The sequence below is a fragment of the Oryzias latipes genome, chromosome 2 (genome assembly GCF_053564925.1).
Source record: "Oryzias latipes strain Hd-rR chromosome 2, Olatipes_Hd-rR_3.1".
In the NCBI taxonomy this organism is placed as follows: Eukaryota; Metazoa; Chordata; class Actinopteri; order Beloniformes; family Adrianichthyidae; genus Oryzias; species Oryzias latipes.
The window spans coordinates 35,425,508-35,449,478 of NC_136238.1; the positions used below are offsets into that span (position 1 = coordinate 35,425,508).

General features: G+C 45.5%; 2 protein-coding genes across 4 annotated transcripts in view; both read left to right on the forward strand.

Annotated features, from left to right (window-relative positions):
- LOC144987176 (uncharacterized) overlaps positions 1-23,971 on the forward strand; it is a 427,194-nt gene that overhangs the window by 51,027 nt on the left and 352,196 nt on the right. The window lies entirely within an intron of this gene.
- The window catches only part of LOC144986819 (NLR family CARD domain-containing protein 3-like), a 61,165-nt gene that overhangs the window by 25,859 nt on the left and 11,335 nt on the right, over positions 1-23,971 (forward strand). Inside the window, exons 1-6 of one of the 3 annotated variants that reach the window (XM_078935071.1) lie at positions 3,856-3,884; positions 4,617-4,695; positions 4,857-5,055; positions 5,195-6,983; positions 7,080-7,253; positions 23,457-23,633. In XM_078935071.1, coding sequence (XP_078791197.1) covers positions 3,871-3,884; positions 4,617-4,695; positions 4,857-5,055; positions 5,195-6,983; positions 7,080-7,253; positions 23,457-23,633 — 2,432 coding nt within the window. In that variant the 5' untranslated portion in view covers positions 3,856-3,870. Of the gene's footprint in view, positions 1-3,855; positions 3,885-4,616; positions 4,696-4,856; positions 5,056-5,194; positions 6,984-7,079; positions 7,254-23,456; positions 23,634-23,971 lie in introns of those variants that run through there. The other 2 variants (XM_078935067.1, XM_078935072.1) reach the window with 2 other exon arrangements.

Below are 23,971 nucleotides of genomic sequence, written 5' to 3' on the forward strand. Positions count from 1 at the left end.
GGAGGACAAACCCCTGCATGGGATGTACCACCGGACCATAACTGAAGTGGCTGATATCAAGAAGTCTTACCAATGGCTGGAAAGGGCTGGCCTACAGGACAGCACTGAAGCACTCATCCTGGCAGCTCAGGAACAAGCCCTGAACACCAGAGCAATAGAGGCTCACATCTACCACACCAGACAAGAGCCAAGGTGTAGGCTGTGCAAAGAGGCGCCTGAAACAATCCAGCACATAACTGCAGGGTGTAAGAAGCTGGCAGGGAAAACATACATGGAGCGCCACAATCAAGTGCCTGGAATAATACACAGGAACATATGTGCAGAATATGGACTGGAACCACCAAGGTCAAAATGGGAAGCACCTCCGAAGGTAGTAGAGAATGAGAGGGCAAAGATCCTGTGGGACTTCCAGATCAAGACTGATAGAATGGTAATGGCGAACCAACCAGACATTGTAGTGGTGGATAAAGAACAGAGGAAAGCCGTTGTGGTGGATGTGGCAGTGCCAAGCGATGGGAACATCAGGAAGAAGGAACATGAGAAACTGGAGAAATACCAGGGACTCAGAGGAGAACTGGTGAAAGCCTGGAAAGTCAAGGTGACAGTGGTGCCTGTGGTAATTGGAGCACTCTGGGCCCCCAAGCTGGAGGAGTGGCTACAACAGATTACTGGAAAGATCTCAGACATCTCAATCCAGAAAAGCGCAGTGCTAGGAACAGCTAAGATACTGCGCAGGACCCTCAAGCTCCCAGGCCTCTGGTAGAGGACCCGAGCTTGGAGGAGAAACCACCGGCAGAGGGTGAGAGGGGCATTTTTTTTATTTATTTATACTGTTCAGGTGGTGGTCCCAGATGGACCACAGCCTGTTTCAGTGGTGTTCCCGGATCCACCCCAACCCGTCCCTGCTTCCAAGGGGGTGTCGGACGCACCCCAACTCACCCCGGCTTCCAAGGGGATGCCGGAGCTCGACGACTGGCCCGAGCCGCCGGAGCTCGATGACTGGCCCAAGCTGCCGGAACTCGATGACTGGCCCAAGCCCCTGGAGCTCGACGACTGGCCTGACCTCTCAGAGGACTCCATGCCTGACCCCTCAGTGGATTCCATGCCTGACCCACCGGCTGACTCCATGCCTGACCCGCCGGCCAACTGCTGATGGAACTCAGACTTAGCCGTGCCTGACAATGACTCCATGCCTGACCATGACTCCATGCCTGACCCCTCGGCTGACTCCATGCCTGACCCGCCAGCCGACTGCTGGCAGAACTCAGACTTAGCCACTCTCACCATAGACTTTATGCCAGACCCGCCCAGACCCGGTCGTCCTCTGGACTCATCTTCTCGGACTCGCTGGTGTGCCCAGCTCGGCTTCCTAGGACTCTGTTGCCCGTCAAAGTTTGTCCACCAGGCCCCCTCCTCCTTGGTTGCCTTTTGGAAGCTCTGTGGGGTTCCTTGAGGGGGCGGGGGGGGGGGGGGGTACTGTCGTGGTTTGGGTTTCTTTTTATTGGTTTTGGCTTACGGTCATGTTTGTCATGTTGGAGTTCTGTTTTCTGTTTTATTTTGAAAGGTTGACCGTTATGTCATGCTTTTGAGTTTTACTTTCCAGGTCCCAATCACTTCTGATCCTGTTCACCTGTGTCTTGTCATTCCTGTTTGTATTTAAGTCAGAGACAACTCTGCCTTCCCCTTGTGCTGGTCCATTAACGTCTCTTCCCTGATGCCCTTCGGCCGCGTGTCCATGCTATGCCCACAGTGAGATTTTGTTTTGTTTCCCTGCACTTCAGCCCCTTTGGTTTGTGAATAAACCCCTTGCCCTGGAACCGTGTGCCTCCCGTCTCTGCATTATGGGTCCTTCACACTCACCAACCTGCCCAACCTGACAATTATAAGTGGCGCCAGATCCTCTTTAGCCCTACCAGGAGAGAGGGAGAGACCCTCGGACCCAGAGCACCCCTCGGGATCCACTTACCCAGCTAGGTGCAGAAGAGGCCACCCTACAGGGGCACCCCAGGCACCGGGGAGTATAGGCTACCCCGGTGTCAATACCCCAAGGCCACAAGACATACGTGCTCTGCCGTACCAGGTGGCAGCCATTGGGGCCATCGGGCGCTAAACACCGAGACACAGGCCAAGGACGAAGCCAGGGCCCAGAGGACCCAGGAGCCGCCCGCAATCTAGCCTAGGCAGCTGACCCAAGCAGCCCAAATATCACGATGATACCACAGCTCCACCCCCCCACACACACACACTGCAATACCCTCCACAGCCCCCTGACCCAACACCTTCCTCAACCCCTCCTCCCGTATCCGCCCCGATGCCATCCCCACTCTGCAAAAGGGAGGGTGAGCCCCAGCGGATCCCGGCGATGTAGCCCCCCACCCATGCACTCTCACACACACACATTCTTCTAGTTGCCCCCCGCCACCACACAGTAACCCCCTCCGGCAGAGTGACCCCCCAGCACTGTACACCCAGCCACTGCTTCGGCTAATAGGATCCCCAAATGCCAGGCCACCCTGAGAGGACCAGGCGGGTGAAGACCGGCCCCCCTCCCTGATACCACCTATGTGTTGAGATATGGGTGTGCTGTGTGTGTGTGCTAGGTAAAATTGGACGTCTCCAGAGGGGTTTCCGGCCCCAATGCTGTCAAGCAGCAGAGCCTTCCCAACCTAGAGTCCCCCTGTGTGTAGTGTGTTGTGTCTAAAGTAAGGTGAGGCCGGTGGGAGATGAGCTCGGATGTTTCACTGTGGCCCCCTCAATCAGACCACCCCAACAAGGTCCTAGATGAATCAAGGTGTCTAATTTGTGTGTAAAAGCGGAATGGAGGGTACCCCCAATGACTGACCCCCCCCCCCAGCCAGCTGCAGTAGGCGCCTCAGTCAGCAAGGAAGGGGCCCAGCACTGTCCTCGATGGGCAGGAGGAGGTCCAGTGCCCCCCCCCAAGGTCAAATAATTAAACAAAATAAAAATAAATTTTGTTAAGCCCAAGAAAAATGTAAAAAAAAATCAACCCTTCATCCCTCTGCTGTGGATGCATTATTGACCCCCAGCCTGCCAGGTCAAGCGTCAAGCCACCGATCACTGGTAAAACACCAGTGATCACATAATCCCACCCCCCACAACCCACGCCAAAGCAGCCAGCCACCCAGCACGGCCACTGGCCGCCGTTCTCGGCCGGCAACCACCGCCCAACCTGCCCCCAAAAGGTGCCGAACCAGGGACCCCCGCCTCAATGCTAGCCACATGTGCTGACTTCCCCCCAAGCCACCAGGGCCCCCAAACCTACCCCAGCCCACCGGACCAGCCAGGACCCGGTGAGGCCCATTTTAAATAACCTTTGCCTGATGTGGTGAGTTTTGTGGAGAATCTTGTGCTAAGTTGCAGATCAGGAATTTTGTTCATATTAAAGGCATTCAAACAGATCTGTAGCCAAAATTGATCACTAGAATTCAACGATAGCTCAGACTCCCATTTTGCCATGGGTAAGCAAATTATGTCATCCATGTTAGATATCAGTTTGTAAAGTTTGGAGGTAAGCTTTAGATTTTTTAAGGTCAATTAAATTTTTTCTAGACATGATTGGTTACACAAATTAACATGCTCGTTTGCATGGTTTCTCAGGACTCCTTGAAATGTCTTTTCCACAGCCAAAAGACACCTCCGGAGCTCATACACCGTCCCGAAGCTGCTCTTCTGCTCAGAGACACGGTTCTCCTGGGAGACAGAGTTGTCCGGGGTCAGGCAGCTTACTTGCACAGAGCAGCCAACCAGTCCTGTTTGTGGTCCAAAGCCTCCTTCAGAATAAATTGTTTACATCCACCACAATCAGATCAACAATCGGCATAACCCTCCATCTCGATTGGATGGATACAAATGAGTCTGATCAGGTCAGAGTATTCAGAATGGCATGTTTACATGATGCATTTTTATTCAGATTAGGTGTTTACTTTGATTATCTCCATGCAAACACAGGCAAGTACTGAGACTGAGGGCTATGAGTTGAGTGGCCATGTCCACAAGTGTGTCTTTTGGTTTGTTAAGGAGGATGGTGTTAAACGCTGAGCTACAGTCCACAAAGAGCATCTCTGTTAGCTCTCCTCTGCTCTAGATGGGACATCATGCAGGGCTGTCGTCCTTAGCGTCCTCTGTGGATGTATTGCCTCTGTAGGCAAACTGGTCAGAATCCAGACATGAGGGCAGGAGTGACATTAATCCAGCTTTTGGATCAAAGACACCATAGACATTTAAGTGACTCCGTAGACATGGACAGAGAGTGTGTTGATATGATCAAATGGTTTGCTGTTCAACATCTGAACTGTGAAATGAGAATCAAATGACAACTTGGAATATTTTTTTTTTTATATAGATTATATAAAATATAAACTGATAAGATGTATTTAAAAACTCACAAAATAACTTTTTGAATAAGGAATGTAACCACAAAGAAAATTATACTGTAAATATGCTTATATGTGTTGTTCACTTGGTCCATTTTACATTGGAGTGAATGGAAACTGACTTGTTTGTAGAACCTTCTAGCTGTGACATGACTCAAGTTAGTTTGGTTTAAACCTACCAGTACAGACAGAATGGATCTGATTGTTGCTGATTGTCCACAGACTGGACCAGCAGAGCTCAGAGACTCCCAGTGGTCCATCTGTCCAGCAGCATCAAACACAGCTGGACTCCATCTTTCTGGTCTGTACATGAACAACAACTACTTTCCCATCATTCTGTCCACAGTCGTCTCCATGCTGCACTTTGGACACCAGTGGACTGTCAGTGTGTCCAACATGGAGCTGATGTTTGGCTCCATGACTTCACTCTGATTGGCTCATTCATCTGGAATTCTGTTGCAGCTGCTGGAGGACAACATTGTCACTTTTGTCAAGAAGGAGCTGAGGAAGATCCAGAAGCTTCTGAGTCACAGGGAGGATGATGAGGAGCTGGAGGATGAAGATGAAGAGCAGAGGAGCAGCAGAGAGTCACTGATGAAGATCACAGTGAACTTCCTGAGGAGAATGAAGCAGGAGGAGCTGGCTGATGGACTGCAGAGCAGTAAGATGATTTCTCTGAAGGTTTCAGCTGCTGAGAAATGAAGATTTACTGATGTCTGAACACATGGAACCACAGGGATTCAAACCCTCATCATTCAGGGCTGCAGAGAGTTGATTTACTGTTTGTTGTCTTCATTCAGGGTCTGTTGCAGCTTGTCAACATAAAGTCCAATTTGGTCTGAAGAAGAAGTTCCAGAGTTTGTTTGAGGGGATGGATAAAGCAGGAAACCCAACCCTTCTGAATGAGATCTACACAGAGCTCTTCATCACAGAGGGAGGAAGAGGAGAGCTGAATGAAGAACACGAGGTCAGACAGATTGAAGCAGCATCCAGGGAAGCAGACAGAGCAGAAACAAGCATCAGACAAGAAGAGCTCTTCCAACTCCCAGCTGGAAGACCAGAACCAATCAGAACCGTGATGACTAAGGGAGTGGCTGGCATCGGGAAAACAGTCTTAACACAGAAGTTCACTCTGGACTGGGCTGAAGGCAAAGCCCACCAGAACCTCCACTTCACATTTCCATTCACCTTCAGAGAGCTGAATGTGCTGAAAGAGGAGAAGTTCAGCTTGGTGGAACTTGTTCATCACTTCTTCCCTGAAACCAAACAAGCAGGAATCTGCAGCTTTGAAGACTTCCAGCTCCTCTTCATCTTTGATGGTCTGGATGAGTGTCGACTTCCTCTGGACTTCCACAAGACTCGGATCCTGAAGGATCCTAGAAAGTCCACCTCAGTGGCTGATCTGCTGACAAACCTCATCAGGGGGAACCTGCTTCCCTCTGCTCTCCTCTGGATAACCACACGACCTGCAGCAGCCAATCAGATCCCTCCAGGATATGTTGACATGGTGTCAGAGGTCAGAGGGTTCAATGATCCACAGAAGGAAGAGTACTTCAGGAAGAGGTTCAGAGATAAACAGCAGGCCAGCAGGATCATCTTCCACATCCAGAGATCCCGAAGCCTCCACATCATGTGCCACATCCCAGTCTTCTGCTGGATCACTGCTGCAGTTCTGGAGGATCTGCTGAAGAGCAGAGAGGGAGGAAAGCTGCCCAAGAGCCTGACTGAGATGTACATCCACTTCCTGGTGGTTCAGGCCAAAGTCAAGAAGGTCAAGTATGATGGAGGAGCTGAGACAGATCCTCACTGGAGTCCAGAGAGCAGGAAGATGATGGAGTCTCTGGGAAAACTGGCTTTTGAGCAGCTGCAGAAAGGAAACCTGATCTTCTATGAATCCGACCTGACAGAGTGTGGCATCGATATCAGAGCAGCCTCAGTGTACTCAGGAGTGTTCACACAGGTCTTTAGAGAGGAGAGAGGCCTGTACCGGGACAAGGTCTTCTGCTTCATCCATCTGAGTGTTCAGGAGTTTCTGGCTGCTCTTCATGTCCACCTGACCTTCATCACCTCTAGACTCAACCTCATGGAGGAACAACAATCACAGATCTCTCAGCCTGAACAGAGCAGTCCAGTCCAGTTCTACCAGAGTGCTGTGAAGAAGGCCTTACAGAGTCCAAACGGACACCTGGACTTGTTCCTCCGCTTCCTCCTGGGTCTTTCACTGCAGACCAATCAGAATCTCCTACGAGGTCTGCTGACTCAGACAGGAAGTAGCTCACAGACCAATCAGAAAACAGTCCAATTCATCAAGGAGAAAATCAGTGAGGATCTGTCTGCAGAGAAAAGCATCAACCTGTTCCACTGTCTGAATGAACTGAATGATAGTTCTCTACTGAAGGAGATCCAACAGTTCCTGATGTCAGGACGTCTCTCCACACGTAAACTGTCTCCTGCTCAGTGGTCTGCTCTGGTCTTCTTCTTACTGTCGTCAGAAGAAGATTTGGAAGTGTTTGACCTGCAGAAATATTCTGCTTCAGAGGAGGCTCTTCTGAGGCTGCTGCCAGTGATCAAAGCCTCCAACAAAGCTCTGTAAGAACTCTCAGGAAAATCACCTTCAGTGAACAAATGAATCTGGGTGGAAACATGAAAGATTCAATAACTGCTGTCTGTCTTTGTTTTCTTCAGACTGAGATGCAGTTTCCTGTCAGAGAGAAGCTGTGCAGCTCTGTCCTCAGTTCTCAGCTCTCAGTCCTCCAGACTCAGAGTTCTGGACTTGAGTCACAACAACCTGCAGGACTCAGGAGTGAAGCTACTGTCTGCTGGACTGGAGAGTCCAGACTGTAAACTGGAGACTCTCAGGTAAGCTTTTATTTAAATTTGTATTCTCTATAACAGGGGTGGCCAACCCTGGTCCTCAAGAGCCTCAACCCTGCCGGTTTTCCAGCTTAATGTTTATTAGCTGACTCAAGTGATTTCACATCCTGATTAACTGAACACACCTGATTTAGGTTATCAGCATCAAGCAGTCCAGGGAGACCTGGAAAACAGGCCTAACCCGCAGTCACAGTAGGGGTTAAGGGGTTCACTTGGGTGGGTTTATTTCATTATTATTATTATTATTATTATTATTATTATTATTATTATTATTATTATTATTATTTTATTATTATTATTTTTTATTTTATTTATTTATTTATTTATTTGGGGGGGGGGGGGGCGATGTGCTAGTCCTTAGGGAGGCCAGGGTATGAATGGTGGGGCTGGACCCCCTGCCCCTCCGTTCTGGCACCAGGACCCTTCCTTGCTGGCTGTCTCTCGCCGCTACGAGGCTCTGGCCTCCAACCCACCCCCCATAACCCTACAACCCTACACACTACAACCCCACCCCACTATAATATCTGAGCCCCCCTCCCCAACCCTTTCAGTGCCCTCCCCTCTTTGTGATGGGGAGGGAAAGCCCCAGAGGGTCCCAGCGAGCCAGCCCCCAGGTCCGTCCTACCCATGCACTCCCGCACACATACTCACAATCATCTGGTTACCCTCCCTACCCCCGCCGCCACGCAGTAACCCCCCCCCCAGCCGGCCGACCCCCAGCGCCGTAGTAATAGGAGGTCCCCAGTGTGGGGGGGCTCCACCGCTGCCAAGCCGCAAAGCCCCCCACTCCGGGGTCCCTCTGTGAGTGGTGTGTATTTGCTGTGTGTGTGCTGCTAGCATGCAGTGTGTGTGTCTACAGAGGAAGTTAAAATTGTGGGGGAGGCCAGCGAAAGGTGAGCACGGATGTTTCACCGTGCCCCCCTCCACCAGACCCTCTCCACAAGGCCCTAGATGAATCAGAGTGTCTAATATGCAAGTAAAAAGCGGGGAGGAGGGCGGGTGCAAACGAGAACCCAGAGAGGGGCATCCCCAGTGAGCCCCGCCAGCATACCCTTCCCATCCAGTTCCCGGAGCCCTATGTGGCTGTGTGCAATATTTGTTTGGGTGAGAGCGGGGAGGAGCAGGCGGATGGGCACAACCGGGGGAGAAGGCTCCCCCGAGCGACCGGCCCCCCAGCCGGCCGCGGTAGGCGCCCCCCCTCCCAGAGCGGGGGGGCGGCAGAGTTGGAGGCCAGAGCCTCGTAGCGCCGAGAGACAGCCAGCAAGGAAGGGTCCCGGTGCCAGAACGGAGGGGCAGGGGGTCCAGCCCCACCATTCATGGTGGGGCCCCCCCCCAAAAAAAAAAAAAATAAAATAAATAAATAAAAATAATAAAATAAATAATAATAATAATGATAATAATAATGAAATAAACCCACCCAAGTGAACCCCTTAACCCCTGCTGTGACTGCGGCGTAGACCCCCGGGGGGCCAGGCCACGCGCCAACTACCAGCCACGGGCGAAACACCAGCCATGGGCAGACGACCCCAGGCCCCAGAGCCCCAAGCCCCCCCCCCCAGCCCCCGCCACAGCGACCAGCCACCCAGCACGGCACCCGGCCGCCGTTCCCGGTCAGCCGCACTGCCTACCCTGCGCCCAGAAGGCACCCGCCCAGGAACCCATGCCAAGTTGCCGGCAGAGTGTGCGCCCCCACCACCACCCCACCCAGGCAACCAGAGCCCCGAGCCGGGAGAACGGCAGGCCCGGCAGAGCCCACCCCCCCCTAACCCACCCCGGCCCACCCAACCAGCCAGGTTCCAGCTCAACCTATCACCATCCCACCCCTACTAGGTGATGTGACTAACCAGTTGGAGCCAGGGAGAGTCTGAAGCCGACAGGTTTTTTGTGGAGGACATTATCTCTAAACTAATATGCTCTGACATGAGGTTTCTGTAGTGGTTGATGCTAAGATTATTTTTAGATTTCCAGATTAGGAGGATAGTTTTCTTTGCGATACATACAGCGGTGAGAACCATATAAGCCTTGTTAGATTCCATGTTGATGTTATTCAGGTCACCTAATAAGCAGAATTTGGGGCAAGCAGGAATCTTATGATTAAACCAGACTGATAAATCCTCACAAACCTTACGCCAGAATGATTGAACAGGTGGACATAGCCACAGGGCATGCAAATAGTCGTCTATGTTGTTACCTATGCACTGTGTACATATAGCAGACTGATTGAGACCCATTTTAAATAACCTATACTATATATCCTCTTTTTGTGATAGTAAAACCTGTCCAACACAAAAAGCCTTCAGCTCTAATCTGTTTGCTCAGCTGTTGGACAGAATAAGTTAAAAAAAAAAAAAAAGTTTTTGGTGGTTTGTTCATCTAGTTTGGCGAAATTTTGGCTGTAAATTTCTTTTACCAATGATGTAACTGTAACTCCCAAGTATTTAAATTGGTATGAAATCTTGAGGGGAAGTCCAGATATGTTGACACAGGTGTCATTAATTGGAAAAATTATACTTTTATTTATATTTATCCTTTAGCCAGATACGGATCCAAAGAATTCTAGTTTTCTCATTATGCTTGGAATAGAAATGCTAGGATTTGAGATGTATAACAGCAGACCGGACCGGACCGTCACCTGAGTGGAGTAGCAGCAACTAAACTGTTTACCGAGAGACTTCTTTAGAGAGCTGTCTGTGCCTCAAATATCTCACAACACGGGACTTCTACCTTAGTTTATTCTCCCTGTTATGTTTGTTTCTTTTTGTTGGACCATGAGTGTGGAAGGGGGAGAGGTTGATCACTACAGTGCAGTGTTCAACGCATTGCATGTTCAAACAAATCGGGGTTAATAATGTTGGAAAGGAGACTATGCTCTCGGCTTCCCCCACAACCCCCTCCTCTCTGAGTCTCTGCAGAGCATTGTGACTTGTCTCCAGCGCAGTCAGTTGATTGACACTTCAATCTATAGCCAGATTGGCTCCCATTTTCCAGCTGCAAGTGACGTACCCGCCGGGCATTACAATTTTGATTCTACAAGCTCTTACAGCATTGGAAAACATAAAGAATACTTGTCTTGTTTTTCCTCCTACAGAAACCATATTAAAACAAAAAGTATATTTCTCTCTCCCATCTTTTTACATTTTCAAACATTTTTGAAAATGCTCCAGGGAGCCACCAGGGCAGGGCTAAAGAGCCGCATGCGGCTCCGGTTGCCGACCCCCGCGCTAGGGTTTGAGGATTTGGATTACAGGAGTATTGTTGATCTAGTTTCAAAATTTGCTGGGCAAGTGACTGCTTTTCTAATTTTTATTTTTTAGTCTTAAAAACACTGTGTGAGATAATTTGGCCATGCATATAGGCTTTCCTTGCTTCCCATAGACACTGTTTAGAGATGTCAGGGGAGTCGTTTGTTTCATAATAAAATACTAATTGAGAGTCAATGAACTCTTTGAAGGATTCATTCGTTAAAAAACTGTTGTTCATTTTCCATGTTATTGTGCTTGGAAATTTTGGGAACCCGAGAAGTAATGTTACTGGACCGTGGTCTTACAGTACGATAGCTTCATATTGTACTCTTTTAATTATCGGTTTTAATTTGGAATCTACCAGAAACATATAAATTCTTGAATATAAATTATGACGCTGAGAGAAAAATGAGCTTTCATGTTTAGGGAGGTTGTGATCTCTCCATGGGTCAACCAGATTAGCCGAATTTAAGAAATAAATAAATAAAAGAAAAAAGGAAAAACAGACCGCCACAACCGGTCAGAGCAAAATTTTTGTGAACATGAGAATCAGAACAAGAAACAAAAACAACCCCTACCCCCGCTTTAACACCCCCCAACGCCAGGGAAAATTAAGGAAACGAAGATTCCGGACCAGCCCCACATCTATAACCCCAATCTCAAACTCCTCACGCTTCTTGGAGACCGCAGCAGAAAAATCATCAAATATCATGATGGGGGCGTCGCCAAATTTTAACGCCTGCTTCTTTCTTGCTGCTTGCATGACCCGAACTTTGTCTTGAAAGTTGTGAAGTTTCACTAGAAATACCCGAGGTCTTTTTCCGGGGGTCCTCCCTCCAGCCGGCACCGATCCACTTTCACCGCTCCTCCTTTGAAGCTCACCTCCACCAACTTCGGGAGAAAGTTTCCCACAAAAAGAACCGGGTTAGATCCCTCGCTCCCTTCGGGAAGCCCCACGACTCTGATGTTGCAACGTCAACTTCGGTTCTCTAAGTCATCAATTTTGGCGAGCGCCGTCTCGAGTTTAGATTTGAAACCTGCAACCAGCGCATCATGGCCGCTGCAGATGTCCTCATGATCGGACACCCGCTGCTCCACTGAGCTTACCCGAGTTCCCAAACCAGCAATCTCTGCAAGTCTGTAGTGCCCGCAGCACTGGTTCAATCCTTTTATCAAAAGCCTCCTCCACAGCTTTCAGCATAGCTTTGTGCACTTCAGTGGATATTCTCTCCATCAATTTCTCCACATCCAGAACCCCTGCTGGGGGGACAGCTGTAGCTTGCTTGTTAGCTGCTGTTAGCTTATCTCCACTCACTGCGGTTTCATTTCCAGGCTTATTTCCAGTTTTGTCCGTCTTTGCAGCCAGGTCTGTGGTCTTATGTGGTCTAGGCATCTTCAGAAAGACTTCTGGTCGTTTTTGTCGTAGTTTTCTTCGTAAAATATACCAAACAGGATATTAAGCTGCGGGAGCCGTAGAAACACGTCCTACTCCTTCATTAACGCTGCCGGACCTCCCCGTTTTCTTTTTTTAACTGGACACAACCTATTTTTGGCGACGAGGATGGGATTTTTACCCTGGTGAAACAAGTTTTAGAAGCGAAACTCTGTTGAGACAAGACAACCAGCTTTGAAACATGGCGGCGTTTGGAAAAGGTGAAGATTTGCAGTTGATGAAAATGAGCCTATTTGGAAAGGTTGGAACAATTCTTTGTGGCAAATACAATTAAAATGGACACGGAGAAGGCCAAAGCAGTGTTTTTGACAGTGGTGGGAAAGAAAAACCACACACTGTTTATGGACTTGTTAAGCCGTCGGAGAAAAAGCTGGAGGAGCTGCTGGATTTTTTTTTTTCTTTCTTTTTAACTTGTTCTGTCCAACAGCTGAGCAAACAAGCTGAAGGCCCTTTGTGTTGGACAAGTTTTACTATCACAAAAAAGGTTATATAACTTCGAGAAACCAGAGTGTAGATTTGTATAAACCCCTTTTTGTTGTATTATTTTTTATTTATTTTTTACATTTAATGTGTGTGGGGAGGGAGAGGGGAAGATTGTGAGAGGGGGTGGTGGAAGAGAGCAAAAGGAAGAGAGGTGAGAAAGTGGGGGATACAAGCACCAATTTGGATAAGTTATTATTTTAAGCTGTAACAAATATACCAGATCTGCTGGAAAGATAAAGATTACATCAAAGGTGAAAATCTGACACTAAGATGAGTGAAAAACATCTGTCCATCAATACACTGTGGGTTAGGAGGAGGGATGAAGCAGACAGGGAGCAGTGTGGCAGTGTGCACGTGCATGTGCATGACCCCCAGGCCAGGAGGGGAGGGGGGGTCGCCCACCCACCCACCCAGCCAGGCGCAGAGAAGGCCCCCCTACAGGGGCCCCCCCAACGCCCAAAGGCATAAGCGAACCCGGCGTCCGGCCCGCAGGCCACAGGACAGGAGCGCTTAGCAGTACCAGGCGGCAGCCGTGGGGGCCGCCGGGCGCCGGACACCGAGACACGGGCCAAGGACAAGGCCAGGGCCCCGAGAACCCATGAGCCGCCCACCACCCAACTGGCGCCCCGTCTCCGGGAGCCAGCCACAGCACCCAACATGAACAACCCAGAGATTGTTGCGCACCCACAGCCACCCGCCATAACCCTACCCACTACAAACCTCCTCCCCCGCCATATTATCTGAGACCCCTCCCCAACCCTCTCAGTGCCCTCCCCCCTCTGTGATGGGGGGGGGGGAGCCGCAGAGGACCCCAGCGAGCCAGCCACCAGGTCTGTCCCACCCATGCACTCTCGCACACATACTCACAATCTTCTGGTTACCTCCCGCCGCCACGCAGTAACCCCCTCCGGCTGACCGACCCACCAGCGCCGCATGCCCGACCATCACAGCAGCCAACAGGATACCCACAAGCCTGGCCACCCTGAGAGGACCAGGCAGGTGAAGACCGCTGGATTTGCTGGTTTTGCTGCGCACCCATTTTGTCCCTAAAACTGACGTCATTGCAGAAAGATACAAATTCAACACAAGGAATCAGTCTAAAAACAAGCTAATACGTGAGTACATGGCAAGCCTAAGAAAGCTGGCTTCTACATGCAAGTTTGGGACTTTTCTAGAAGATGCTCTCAGAGATAGGTTTGTTTGTGGAGTCAAAGGTGCTGAACTGCGTGACCGATTTGTAGGTTTCCAATAAACCTATCAGGGCGAGAGCGTGTGGCTGACGCATGTTCTCCACAAGAAAAAAGAAGAAAAAGCAAAATGGTGGAAGTGCATGAATGAAATGGGGGGAAAATAGGGATGTCATCCACTTGCAGTCGTTTTCCTTGCTTTATTAACATCCACAAAAATAAAAATAAAACAACATAAAATCCACTTCCTTTTTTATACTTAAATGAAATTTAACTTGAACATGAACATGAACGGCAAGTGTGGGGAGAAAACGTCCTGAACTTGGGTCTTAGCAAACGTTCAGTCTTCTTTAACACAGGCCCATTCAGACTCCAGAAGAAGACAGATCTTTGTAATGGGTCTGTCTAGGATGCTAGTCTTTGCTTTATCCTCACTCTGCGAACAAAACCCTTGTTGTCAGGAATCACTACAATGATTTTTCCCATAATCCAAGAGTTTCTTGGTGCAGAGTCATCTGCAAGAAGAACCACGTCTCCTTCTACAAAGTTCCTGGAATCTGTGGCCCACCGCTGATGCTCCTGAAGTTGAGGAAGATATTCTTTGATCCATCTCTTCCAAAATACACTGACCAAAAATATAAACGCAACACTTTTGTTATTCCTCCCATTTTTTATGGAATGAACTCGAAGATGTGAAACATTTTCCACATACACAAAATAACCAGTTCTCTGAAATATTGTTCACAAATCTGTCTAAATCTGTGATAGTGAGCACTTCTCCTTTGCCAAGACAATCCAACACACCTCGCAGGTGTGCCATATCAAGATGCTGATTAGACAGCATGATTATTGCACAGCTGTGCCTTAGACTGGCCACAAGAACATGAACATGGTCAAAAAAAGACCGTGCATGCTCGTCACTCTGTCTCCTGCCACTACCGATACACCAAACTCCCCCGCCCCTCCCTCATGTCGGGTGCGCTACTTTCTTAAAGGTACAGGATCTTATTTTCTCTGCACATAACAAAAATCTTCTAATATATCCACAACCAATATATAATTTAAACAATCCTGATATATAACTGAAATCAAACATTTTCCACTTTCATAAATAAAACTAAGTTGAGATTTAAACTCCACCAATTGAAATTAACATAAATCTTGTGACCTCACATTTGGCACTTACACGATTGTTATCAGCTGCTCATATTAAATAATTAACCCTAACTGCAGCATATGAAATGGGACTGGCATTTGAAGTGGCGAAACAAAATGCTTAGCAGTGGTCGCAGAAAACATTCAAAGCTAACGCCATTTCAAGTTCTGACTCAAAAAATGAAGAGCGCATGAAACCCGTCATCGGTGTGCTGGCCAGGGACACATGCCCAGTGAATGCAGATGTAAAGACGTGGATTGTAGATTTTGTAAGAAAAAAGGACACGGGAGCACCAGGCCACCAGAGGAGCAGCCTGTGGAAGGATGCACTTCAAAAGTCCAGCTTATCATCCTGCATCAAATGGGATGGCAGAAAGGTTAATCCAAAATTTTAAAAGGTCCTTAGCCAATAGTAAGGCTGCTGGTGGTAAGTTGCTTCAAGATTGTGTTTCTCTCATTATGGTTTTTCAAGCTTGTGGATGGAATTCTCTCCCGTTGTCCTTACATCACACACACACTCACACCCTTACACACATACACACACCCGCACACACCAGCACACACACCCACACACACCAGCACACACACACACACACATACATACTTTTCCTTTTTATTTAATTTTTTTACATCCTGTTTTTGTGTGTTAGTATTGGTAGTTGTCTTTGTTTTTCAGATCTGTCTTTCCAGTGTATTTTCGTTTGTTTGTTGTTGTTCCTTTTCTGTTGTCTCACTTAAATAAAAGTTAATAAAATCAAAATATAAAAAGATTGTGTTTCTTCTTTTGTTTAGAGTTGTCGAAATATGGCACACACTGACCATGAAAACGTGTTGGTGAGAAACTACAGGGGAGGAAAGAAGTGGTTGGATAGTGTAATAATTAAAGTTTTGGGTGCTGTGAAATATTTGGTGTCTGTAAATGATGGGAAATGTGTAAAAAGACATGTAAACCAAATCCTGACTACAACCCGAAATGGTGAAACATCAAAAGAAACTGGTTTTGAGACTGAATTGTATTGTGACTACCACATTGATTCAGGAGAGGACGCTGAGCCTGTAGAGAACCAAGTTCCTGTAGAGCCTATCCAAGCTCCTGGAGATGCTACAAATGATGGAGCCAGAGTGCGTCCTAAACGAAATGTGCGTCCTCCAGATCAGTTAAACCTGTAATAGTACTTGCAAAATGTTGTAAGGTAGTTGTGTTTTATGGTTATGTGATCCACCGATTTAGTTTGTTTGTTAATCTGTATAGTTAAAAATTAAAGCTGTGGTGTCTTACACACTCACAAATACACATACATACATCTCACAAGGAAGGTGGGACCTCTGACCATCTGACCACATACTGTGCATGTATGTGTTTGTGTGTGTTGGAGTGTATATTTTTGTGGGGTAAAGGGTGTGTGTCTTAAGGGGGTGCAGTTAAAATTGGCGGGTAGGGTACTGAGAGGACATCTGCTGTTTGTTGGCAGTGATGTCCAAGCAGCCCCCCACCACCACCACCAAGGGTGCAATTAAAACCGAGAGAGGGGGGGCCTGTTTCCATACGGCAACCATGGGAGGGGGACGACTGCCAAGGAGCTCCTCCCCCCCAAGGTGCATCGTACACTGTAAACCCGGATAGTCCAATGAGCTCAAAAGTTTTATAATCACTGAACTCAAAAGTAGCAAACAAGTTGAGTCAGCTTAAAACCTATAAGCCGATTCAACTTTTGCCACATTTATATCTTTATTGGACTAAAACATTTTGAGTAAATGAAACCTTGGAGTCAAAACTTATGAGTAATGAGACGTGATGAGGTCATAACGTACGCCCATGAACGTGAACTCAGCCACAGAAGTCTTCAAGATGGCGGAGGTCTGATGCAAGTGTCAGCTGGCCCAAGTTGATAACTCACATACGTCTATGTAAGTCGTATTATTTTATTTTTTATTATATTTTATGACTTCCGCCTCTGTATTATATATTTGTTGCTTCTTTTGATGTTCCTTCTAGTATATCCTTTGTATTCATGACGTGCTCCACGAGTTTGTATGTATCATCGAATATTTGTTCTGAATTAAACAATTATGTATGTTTTGCAATATCATGTCATCAGAGAATTATTGCTTGTGGTTAAAAGAAGTTGTTGGAGCAAAGTTTCAAGTTTTACGTTTACCGAGTTGGTTGGCGCACATTTTAAATTATCTAACCGTTACTACTAGCTAACCGTTACTACTAGCTAACAGCTAGCTCTGGCAGAGCGGCTGCCACAGCCACATATACGAGTCAGTGGGAATTGCGTTTTTTTTTCTACTACTTTTTACCACAGGCTCTGTGATTTGGTAATCGTTATGTTTTTGTGTAACTTGTATTTCACGTAGTAACCTAATAAATGCAAATGTGGGCTAAGCTAGCTGCCTTACGCTAACGTGTTCTCGTATCTAGTGAACCGGCGGTGCGTTTGAAAAATAAGAGCGGAGGTAAGTTTTGATTGTAAAACATGGCTGCAATATCTAAGACACGAGCAGCTCCCAGTCCAATGAATTCTCCGGCTATGGAGAACATTTGACCTTGTTGACAAATTTAATTAATTATAAATAAGTAAAAATGTCCAAGCTACCTTAATGTTATGTTGCAGTTATAACTTTGTCCTGATTTGGGCTCAAGTTAAAGTACTTAATGTATCATATAGTTTGGTTAAGACTCAAAAAACGGTATTTTGGCCACTGGTTTGGTTGTGATTTGTGTTTCACAATGTCAAATATTTTAATATACCGTAATTTCCGGACTATAAGCCGCTACTTTTTTCCTGCGCTTACAGCCCTGCGGCTTATACAGTGACGTGGCTAATTTATGGATTTAATTGGCAGCCGCCATGTACGTACTTTCGAACTCAGTGAATGGTTTGATTTCTCTATCTATCACCAAGCACAAGGCATTTATTTTTCAACACACCTCTTAGCAGCCAAACAGCATGGATTTGACTTCAGGTCTTAGACACTTCTTTTTTTTTTTTTTTTTTTTTTTATAACTTGTCCTGTCCAACAACTGGGCAGTCAGATGAGAGCTGAGGGTCTCTTGGGTTGGACATATTTTACTTTAACAAGAGGGGTTATTAATCTTCAGACAAACCAAAGGTATGCCTGAATAAACCCCTTTTGTAATTGAGGCCAACCTTTATTAATTTCAAACATGTCTGAAAATCTTTGGTGTTGGACCGGACGGAAAAGAAAAGAGGGGAAGAAGAGAGAGGGACGTTAGAGAGAGGGGGGGTAGGGGGTGATAATAGGAGGGGAAGGGGGGTCTTAGACACTTCAGTCATGGTTCAACAAAACGAAACACGCATGCCCGGCCGCATCCCAGAATCCTTTGGTGCCATTAGACCCAACGTGCACGTGATCGCCACTGCAATATGATGCAGCTTTCAAGTTAAAAGCAATAGTTAAAAGCAGCGTGAAAAAATCCACCATCACCAACGGGTTTGGAAAAGCCGGTCAGCTGCGTGACGGAGAGAACAGCGCATGCTCCGGAGTGAATTTACCTCTGAGTCATAGTGACTCGGCTGCACTGGCAGCACTGGCTGCACGTAAATATGTGGGAATAACATCAGCCTTTATTTTGTCGGGAGACGACTGGAAACACAAATTGACGTGGTCGTTTTAACTGTTTCTAAGGACTGAGCGGAGCAACAGTGTTTGTTGTGGAAGAAAACTTCTGACGCACGCCCTGCACTGAGGCGCGTGTATCGCGCTGAGGCGCACGCTTTTCAGTCGCCGCTGCTTTATTTTACTGGTGTGTTTTTTTAACCAGCCCTGTTACTCCCATAACGCTGACGCGACACAAGCGGAAGGAGAGCTGTTCCCATTCACCCTTCTATGCACTGCTGATACTTGTTCATTCTTAAACACATACAACAGTATGGCGAGCCTGGCGTTGGCCCCGCCTTTAGCCCCTAAGACTCATGGGAAATGGGGAATCGCGGATGTAAATTTCCTCATCATAACTGAGGGATGTAATGTTGATTATATGGTTACTGTTTGTAATTTTATGTATGATACCTAGATTGTCAATAAGTAAAAAGAAAAAAACTGAAATAAAAACACCATAACTGAGGAACTTGTGAACAGAATAGAGATCCATGCTGTTTGACAGATGTTGATATACTCAAATGCATGGGCCTGAGAAAAAGCTGACTCCACCCATAGTGTGCTAATGAATCGCACCCACTCTGGGATTCAGGACGTGATCTGTCAGGATGACAATGTCGCCTAACACATGCGCAGCTTGTACTCTGACGCGGCTTGTGTATGTTTAAAAGTAGTTAAACACGTGAAAATGGGTGGGTGCGGCTTGTAATCGGGTGCGCTTTGTAGTCCGGAATTTACGGTAACTGTTTTGTCTCTTCCTTAAACATCCTCTGAAATATGTCATTCTAGCTAATGCATAAATATAAAAAAAATATTACTATGCATCATAGATTACATATTGTAGACAGAGTATTGAGGTTTTTGTAAAATGCAGCGGTTTTTCCAAGCTACCAGTAGCTTGAAAAAACTTTAAATTGTGTTTAACATTTTAATTTTTTTTTTGTAGATGTGAGCTGAGTTTCATCGCATCACAAATGTCAACCTGCGAAAACAGTTTTTATTTTGACCTGGACAGACAGACGCAGAGGATACTGATCTTTTTGAGACAGAAGGCAGCACGAACCGGAAGGCTCTATGCGACATTCTGCACCTCTATGATAAACACGTGAGGTGTAACTGCATGGCATAATCAACATTATGCATTATTGTAGCTAAAAGACGGGGCTGACTTGGACATTCTGCACCTCTATGCTAAACAGGTGAGGTATAACTGCATGGCATGATCAACATTATGCATTAGTATAGCTAAAAGAAGGGACTGACTTGGATCGGTTCATATTAATCACTGAGCGTTTCTAATAAAGTGAATGACTGTAAATGTTTACTTCACTGGAGAAAAAAACATCAACGTTGATCCCAATGCATTTGTAAATATGAATTTAATGTCATCTTATGTTTGGTGTATTTTTTGAAATAACTGTACAATTTTAAAATAATTAAAGACTAGATGAACTGAACTGAGCCAGACCAAAGGGTGCAGTCATTTGAAATATGTTTGCCATATTAATTTGGATTTGTCTCTGTGCACCAAGAGCAGACAGCTGATGTCAAACGTACTCCTGTCCTGTACTGGCTTCCCATATACAAACGTGAGGAGGACCCACAGTTCTTCAAAGTTTGGAATGTAAGTACTTTATGATGGATAATGTTTTATTCACTAAATAGTACCAGTGACAGTGTGCTGGTTAATACTCCAGCTGTGTGGGTAATACAACTTAACCAGAAAGTCGTGCCAAAGCAATGTTATGTGGCAAAGCACATAGTCTCCTAAAATATTGCACTCCAGCTCATCTGTGCTCCTGTACCTGACCGTGGACCTCGCCTCTGACTCGTCTCGGGCCCACAGCCGTCCCCTTTTTTTATCTGGATGACGCCAATCTGCTGGACTTTAAAAAAAGCAGTTGTTGAACTAGAAAATGTAATTCTTCTCTAAGAGTTCTGGTACATCGCCTGTCCGTCCTGGGGGAGGAGTCTTTTTCTTATTTTTTATAAAGGAGTTTTTCATTACTGTGTAAGAGGGTCTAATGGCAGGGATGCCCAGTTTAGTTTAGTCTGTTTAGTTTAGTTTAGCCAATACCTAATGTATTATGATTTCATGTTCTTGTACAATTGCCGGTATGAAGCCCATGGAGACGACTTCTGTTGTGACATAGGAATATATAAATAAAATTGAACTGAATCTTTGCTCTTAAGTTGCATTGGCAAGAAGGTGACATTCTTTCCAGCAGGTTGTGTCATTGTTATGGAGATGTTCTGTGCTGTAGTTGAAAAACTGCCCCATAACAAAGACACAACCTTGTGGAGAGTTACGAGTGCTAACTGTGAGAGCATTACATCAGTAAAGAGTTCCAGAGGGTGAATACTAGGTAAGCAGCTGGGCCGGATGGAATTCCTGGACGTGTCCTGAAAGGTGCTGAACATCAGGCACAAGCTGAGAGTTATGTTGGTGAAACTGGTTAGGTGGAGGGAGGGGTGGGGTTTGGGTGAATAAATGTGATCCTGTTTTCAGATTGTCATGTTACAGAAGCTTTTGTTCATTTCTTTGTGTACAGTGCCTTATGGAAACATGAGGATTCTTACAAATAGTCCTATTTTGATTTCATTTGATTTTGTATTATATAAGCTCTGTTCTTCCAGATCCTTTTCAAGCAATAAATCAAGCTCTACATGACTTTAGTTAAAGATCACTGTATTGAATTAAGCAAATGTGATTTAAGTGACGTTTTTGTTTTATTTTCTGTCTTTTTAATCTATGCATTTCATCATTTCTTTAATGAGTTTGATAAATATGTGTAAATTATTTATTGCTTTGACTACAATGCTTGAAATCATTAATTTAAATCAACTTTAGTAATTTTCTTGATGTGTAATTTCTGACCTTCTCTTAAAATGTAAATTTCAGGTTGTAGTTTTTGCATAAAGTTTTCTTCCCTCAAGCGATCAATTCTCTCTCTTTAATACTACACTGTTTTTTTTTCTTTGCAGATTAAATAGTCACCAGAGGCAGACATCAGCAACTCCTCTGTTGGCATTCTGACCGTCAGCAACAACAATACAAGTTCAGTGCATTTCTGTCCGCTCAGTACATCAGTTGTGGTGGAAGATGAGCTTGTGGTAGGAGACATTCCCAAATGGGTATTTTTTTGAGTGCTGATGTTTGTAGGGAAAGGGCAGCCTAAGAAAATGCTGTTTTATGTGGGAAAAGTGTAAAAAACAAAACAAAAGGCTGATAAACAATTTTTGCTTTTCTTGAAATGTAAGAATGCTCTTTTTCATAAAGTTGTATAAGGAAATGGTGTAAAAAAAGATTAGTGCTCATTTCTTGCTTTTCTTGAAGACTGATTTTTTTTTTTTATGGCTTGTGCAGTTTTTCTTAACACAAATTGTGCAGTGTTATACATTTTCTAGTACCACAAGTTGTTCAAATGTACTTGTGTAAGGTGGTTTAAAAATAAACTTGCAATTACAATTCTGCCTCAGTTTTTCTTTTGTAAGAATGGCCCTGACTAAGGACAAATAAGACTAGTTTAGACTTCAAATGATTAATTTTGAGTTGAGATATATTAAAGTTTTTTAGTTAATTAACTAATGTATAAAGGTTCAATAAAAACAAAATATTCTAGTTCAGTAAAGTAAGAATCTTTAAGTTAGTTAAATAAAAAGTTATAGTTTAATTTTAGTTAAATTGTTTTATTTTATTCAACTCAAAGATTTTAAGTTCAAATAACTTGTACTTTTTAAGTGAGTCAACTTAAAAATTATTATGTAATCTGTTTCCTCAAAGATTTTGAGTTCACTGAACTTATTCGGGTTTACAGTGTAGGCCAAACCCCCACCCCATCATATGAGGAAGAAGGTTGATGGGGGACAGCTGGTAGACTGACCCCTGTAGGTAAAACAGCTGTCCCCCAAACCCCCCCCCCCCCCCCCCAGGATTGGGCCCATGTCTCCTCAACCCAGGGGCCCCATCCCCCAAAGTCCCGACCCCCCAGGCCCCACAACCCCCACCCCACACAAAGAGAGAGGAACGAAGAAAACTCTATAATTTGCATTTTGACCATCAAAAACACAGGTTTATATGCACCTTTTAAAAATAGCACACAATTAACGGCTTCATGTATTGTCCCAACACGGACATAAAAAGCAGCATTTTATTGGGTACAAACTGCACGTCAAAAATGGTGCTTTGATTTGTCACATACGGGTGTCAAAAAAGCCAAAATGTTGGTGAATGCCATAGTTGTGTGCTAAAGCCTTGTAGTCAAAGCAGCTGCACTTTATGTTTTTACTCAAGCAGGAATTGTGGGTTCGACTCCAGGGCATACATGCTGTAATCTTCATGTTTTTACTTTTTTTCTTTTGCTGACTTTTAGTGACAATATTATATTCAATTGAAGGTAGTGTTTCCCTTTTTTCTCTTCTTTCTTCTGTTACAAATATGTATTTTTTGATAAACATTTAAAAGTATCAAAATAGGATTTCTTATTATTGGAAATCTTATTGTTTTCATCAAATTACCAAAAAAACATGATGTTACAACAGAAATGGCGGATTCTTGTTTGAAAATTGTGAAAAAATTATGGATGAACAAATCTTTTGTGATAAACTGATGTGTCTGTCTAGCACCATTTGGTAGGTTGCCCTTATTTAGCTACAATGTCTGTGTCCAGTATATGGTGCAGTTGTCTTATGTTTTCCTAAGAGTTGCTTGGGTTCAAATCCTAAGCATGTGGATGAGGTTTTGGCTTTTAACACTGTTTGTGACTGACACCACTCTCAAGCTGGGAGTGCCGGTCAGAGCATACTTCAAGTACTGGATAGAGCAGCTTTATAGTGGTAGGGAGGTCGACCTCTGATCAGGTTGACCTCCCTCCCCAATGCATTTTCATTTACAGATCATCACATTTTTTGATCCCCAAATTTCAAATGTCATCTGTCAGTCTGTCATCAGGGCGGGTCCCACCTGACTGAATGGACCAAGTTCCTGGACCTCCAGCTGCATCACTGCTCCTGAACACACTTTTCTATCTGATTTCAGGTTGATAAGCTGCAGTCTGTCAGAGATCAGTTGTGAAGCTCTGGTCTCAGCTCTGAAGAAAAACCCGTCTAATCTTACAAAACTGGACCTGAGCTACAACCAGAACCTGCAGGATTCAGGAGTTGTTCATCTGTGTGGTTTTCTGGAGAGTCCAGACTGCAGACTGCAGACTCTGAGGTCAGACTCCATGTTTCAGTTGTGTTTAGATAAATATGATGACAAAGTTGTGTTGACCCACAGTGAGCAGAAATGTCCAGATTCTGATCTGCAGCAGCATCTTCCTGCAGCTGCTTGTTCTCTTCAAAGATCTGCAGAAGAACTTCTTCTTTTCTTCCTGCAGCTGCTTCTTTCAAAGCTGTCTGCTGACATTTGTGCTCCACAAAGTTCTGCTTGCAGCCATCAGCTCTTCTTTGTGTCTTTTTTTTTTTTTTTTTTTTTTCTAACTTGTCCTGTCCAACAGCTAGGCAAACAGATGAGAGCTGAGGGCCTCTTGTGTTGGACATATTTTATTTTAA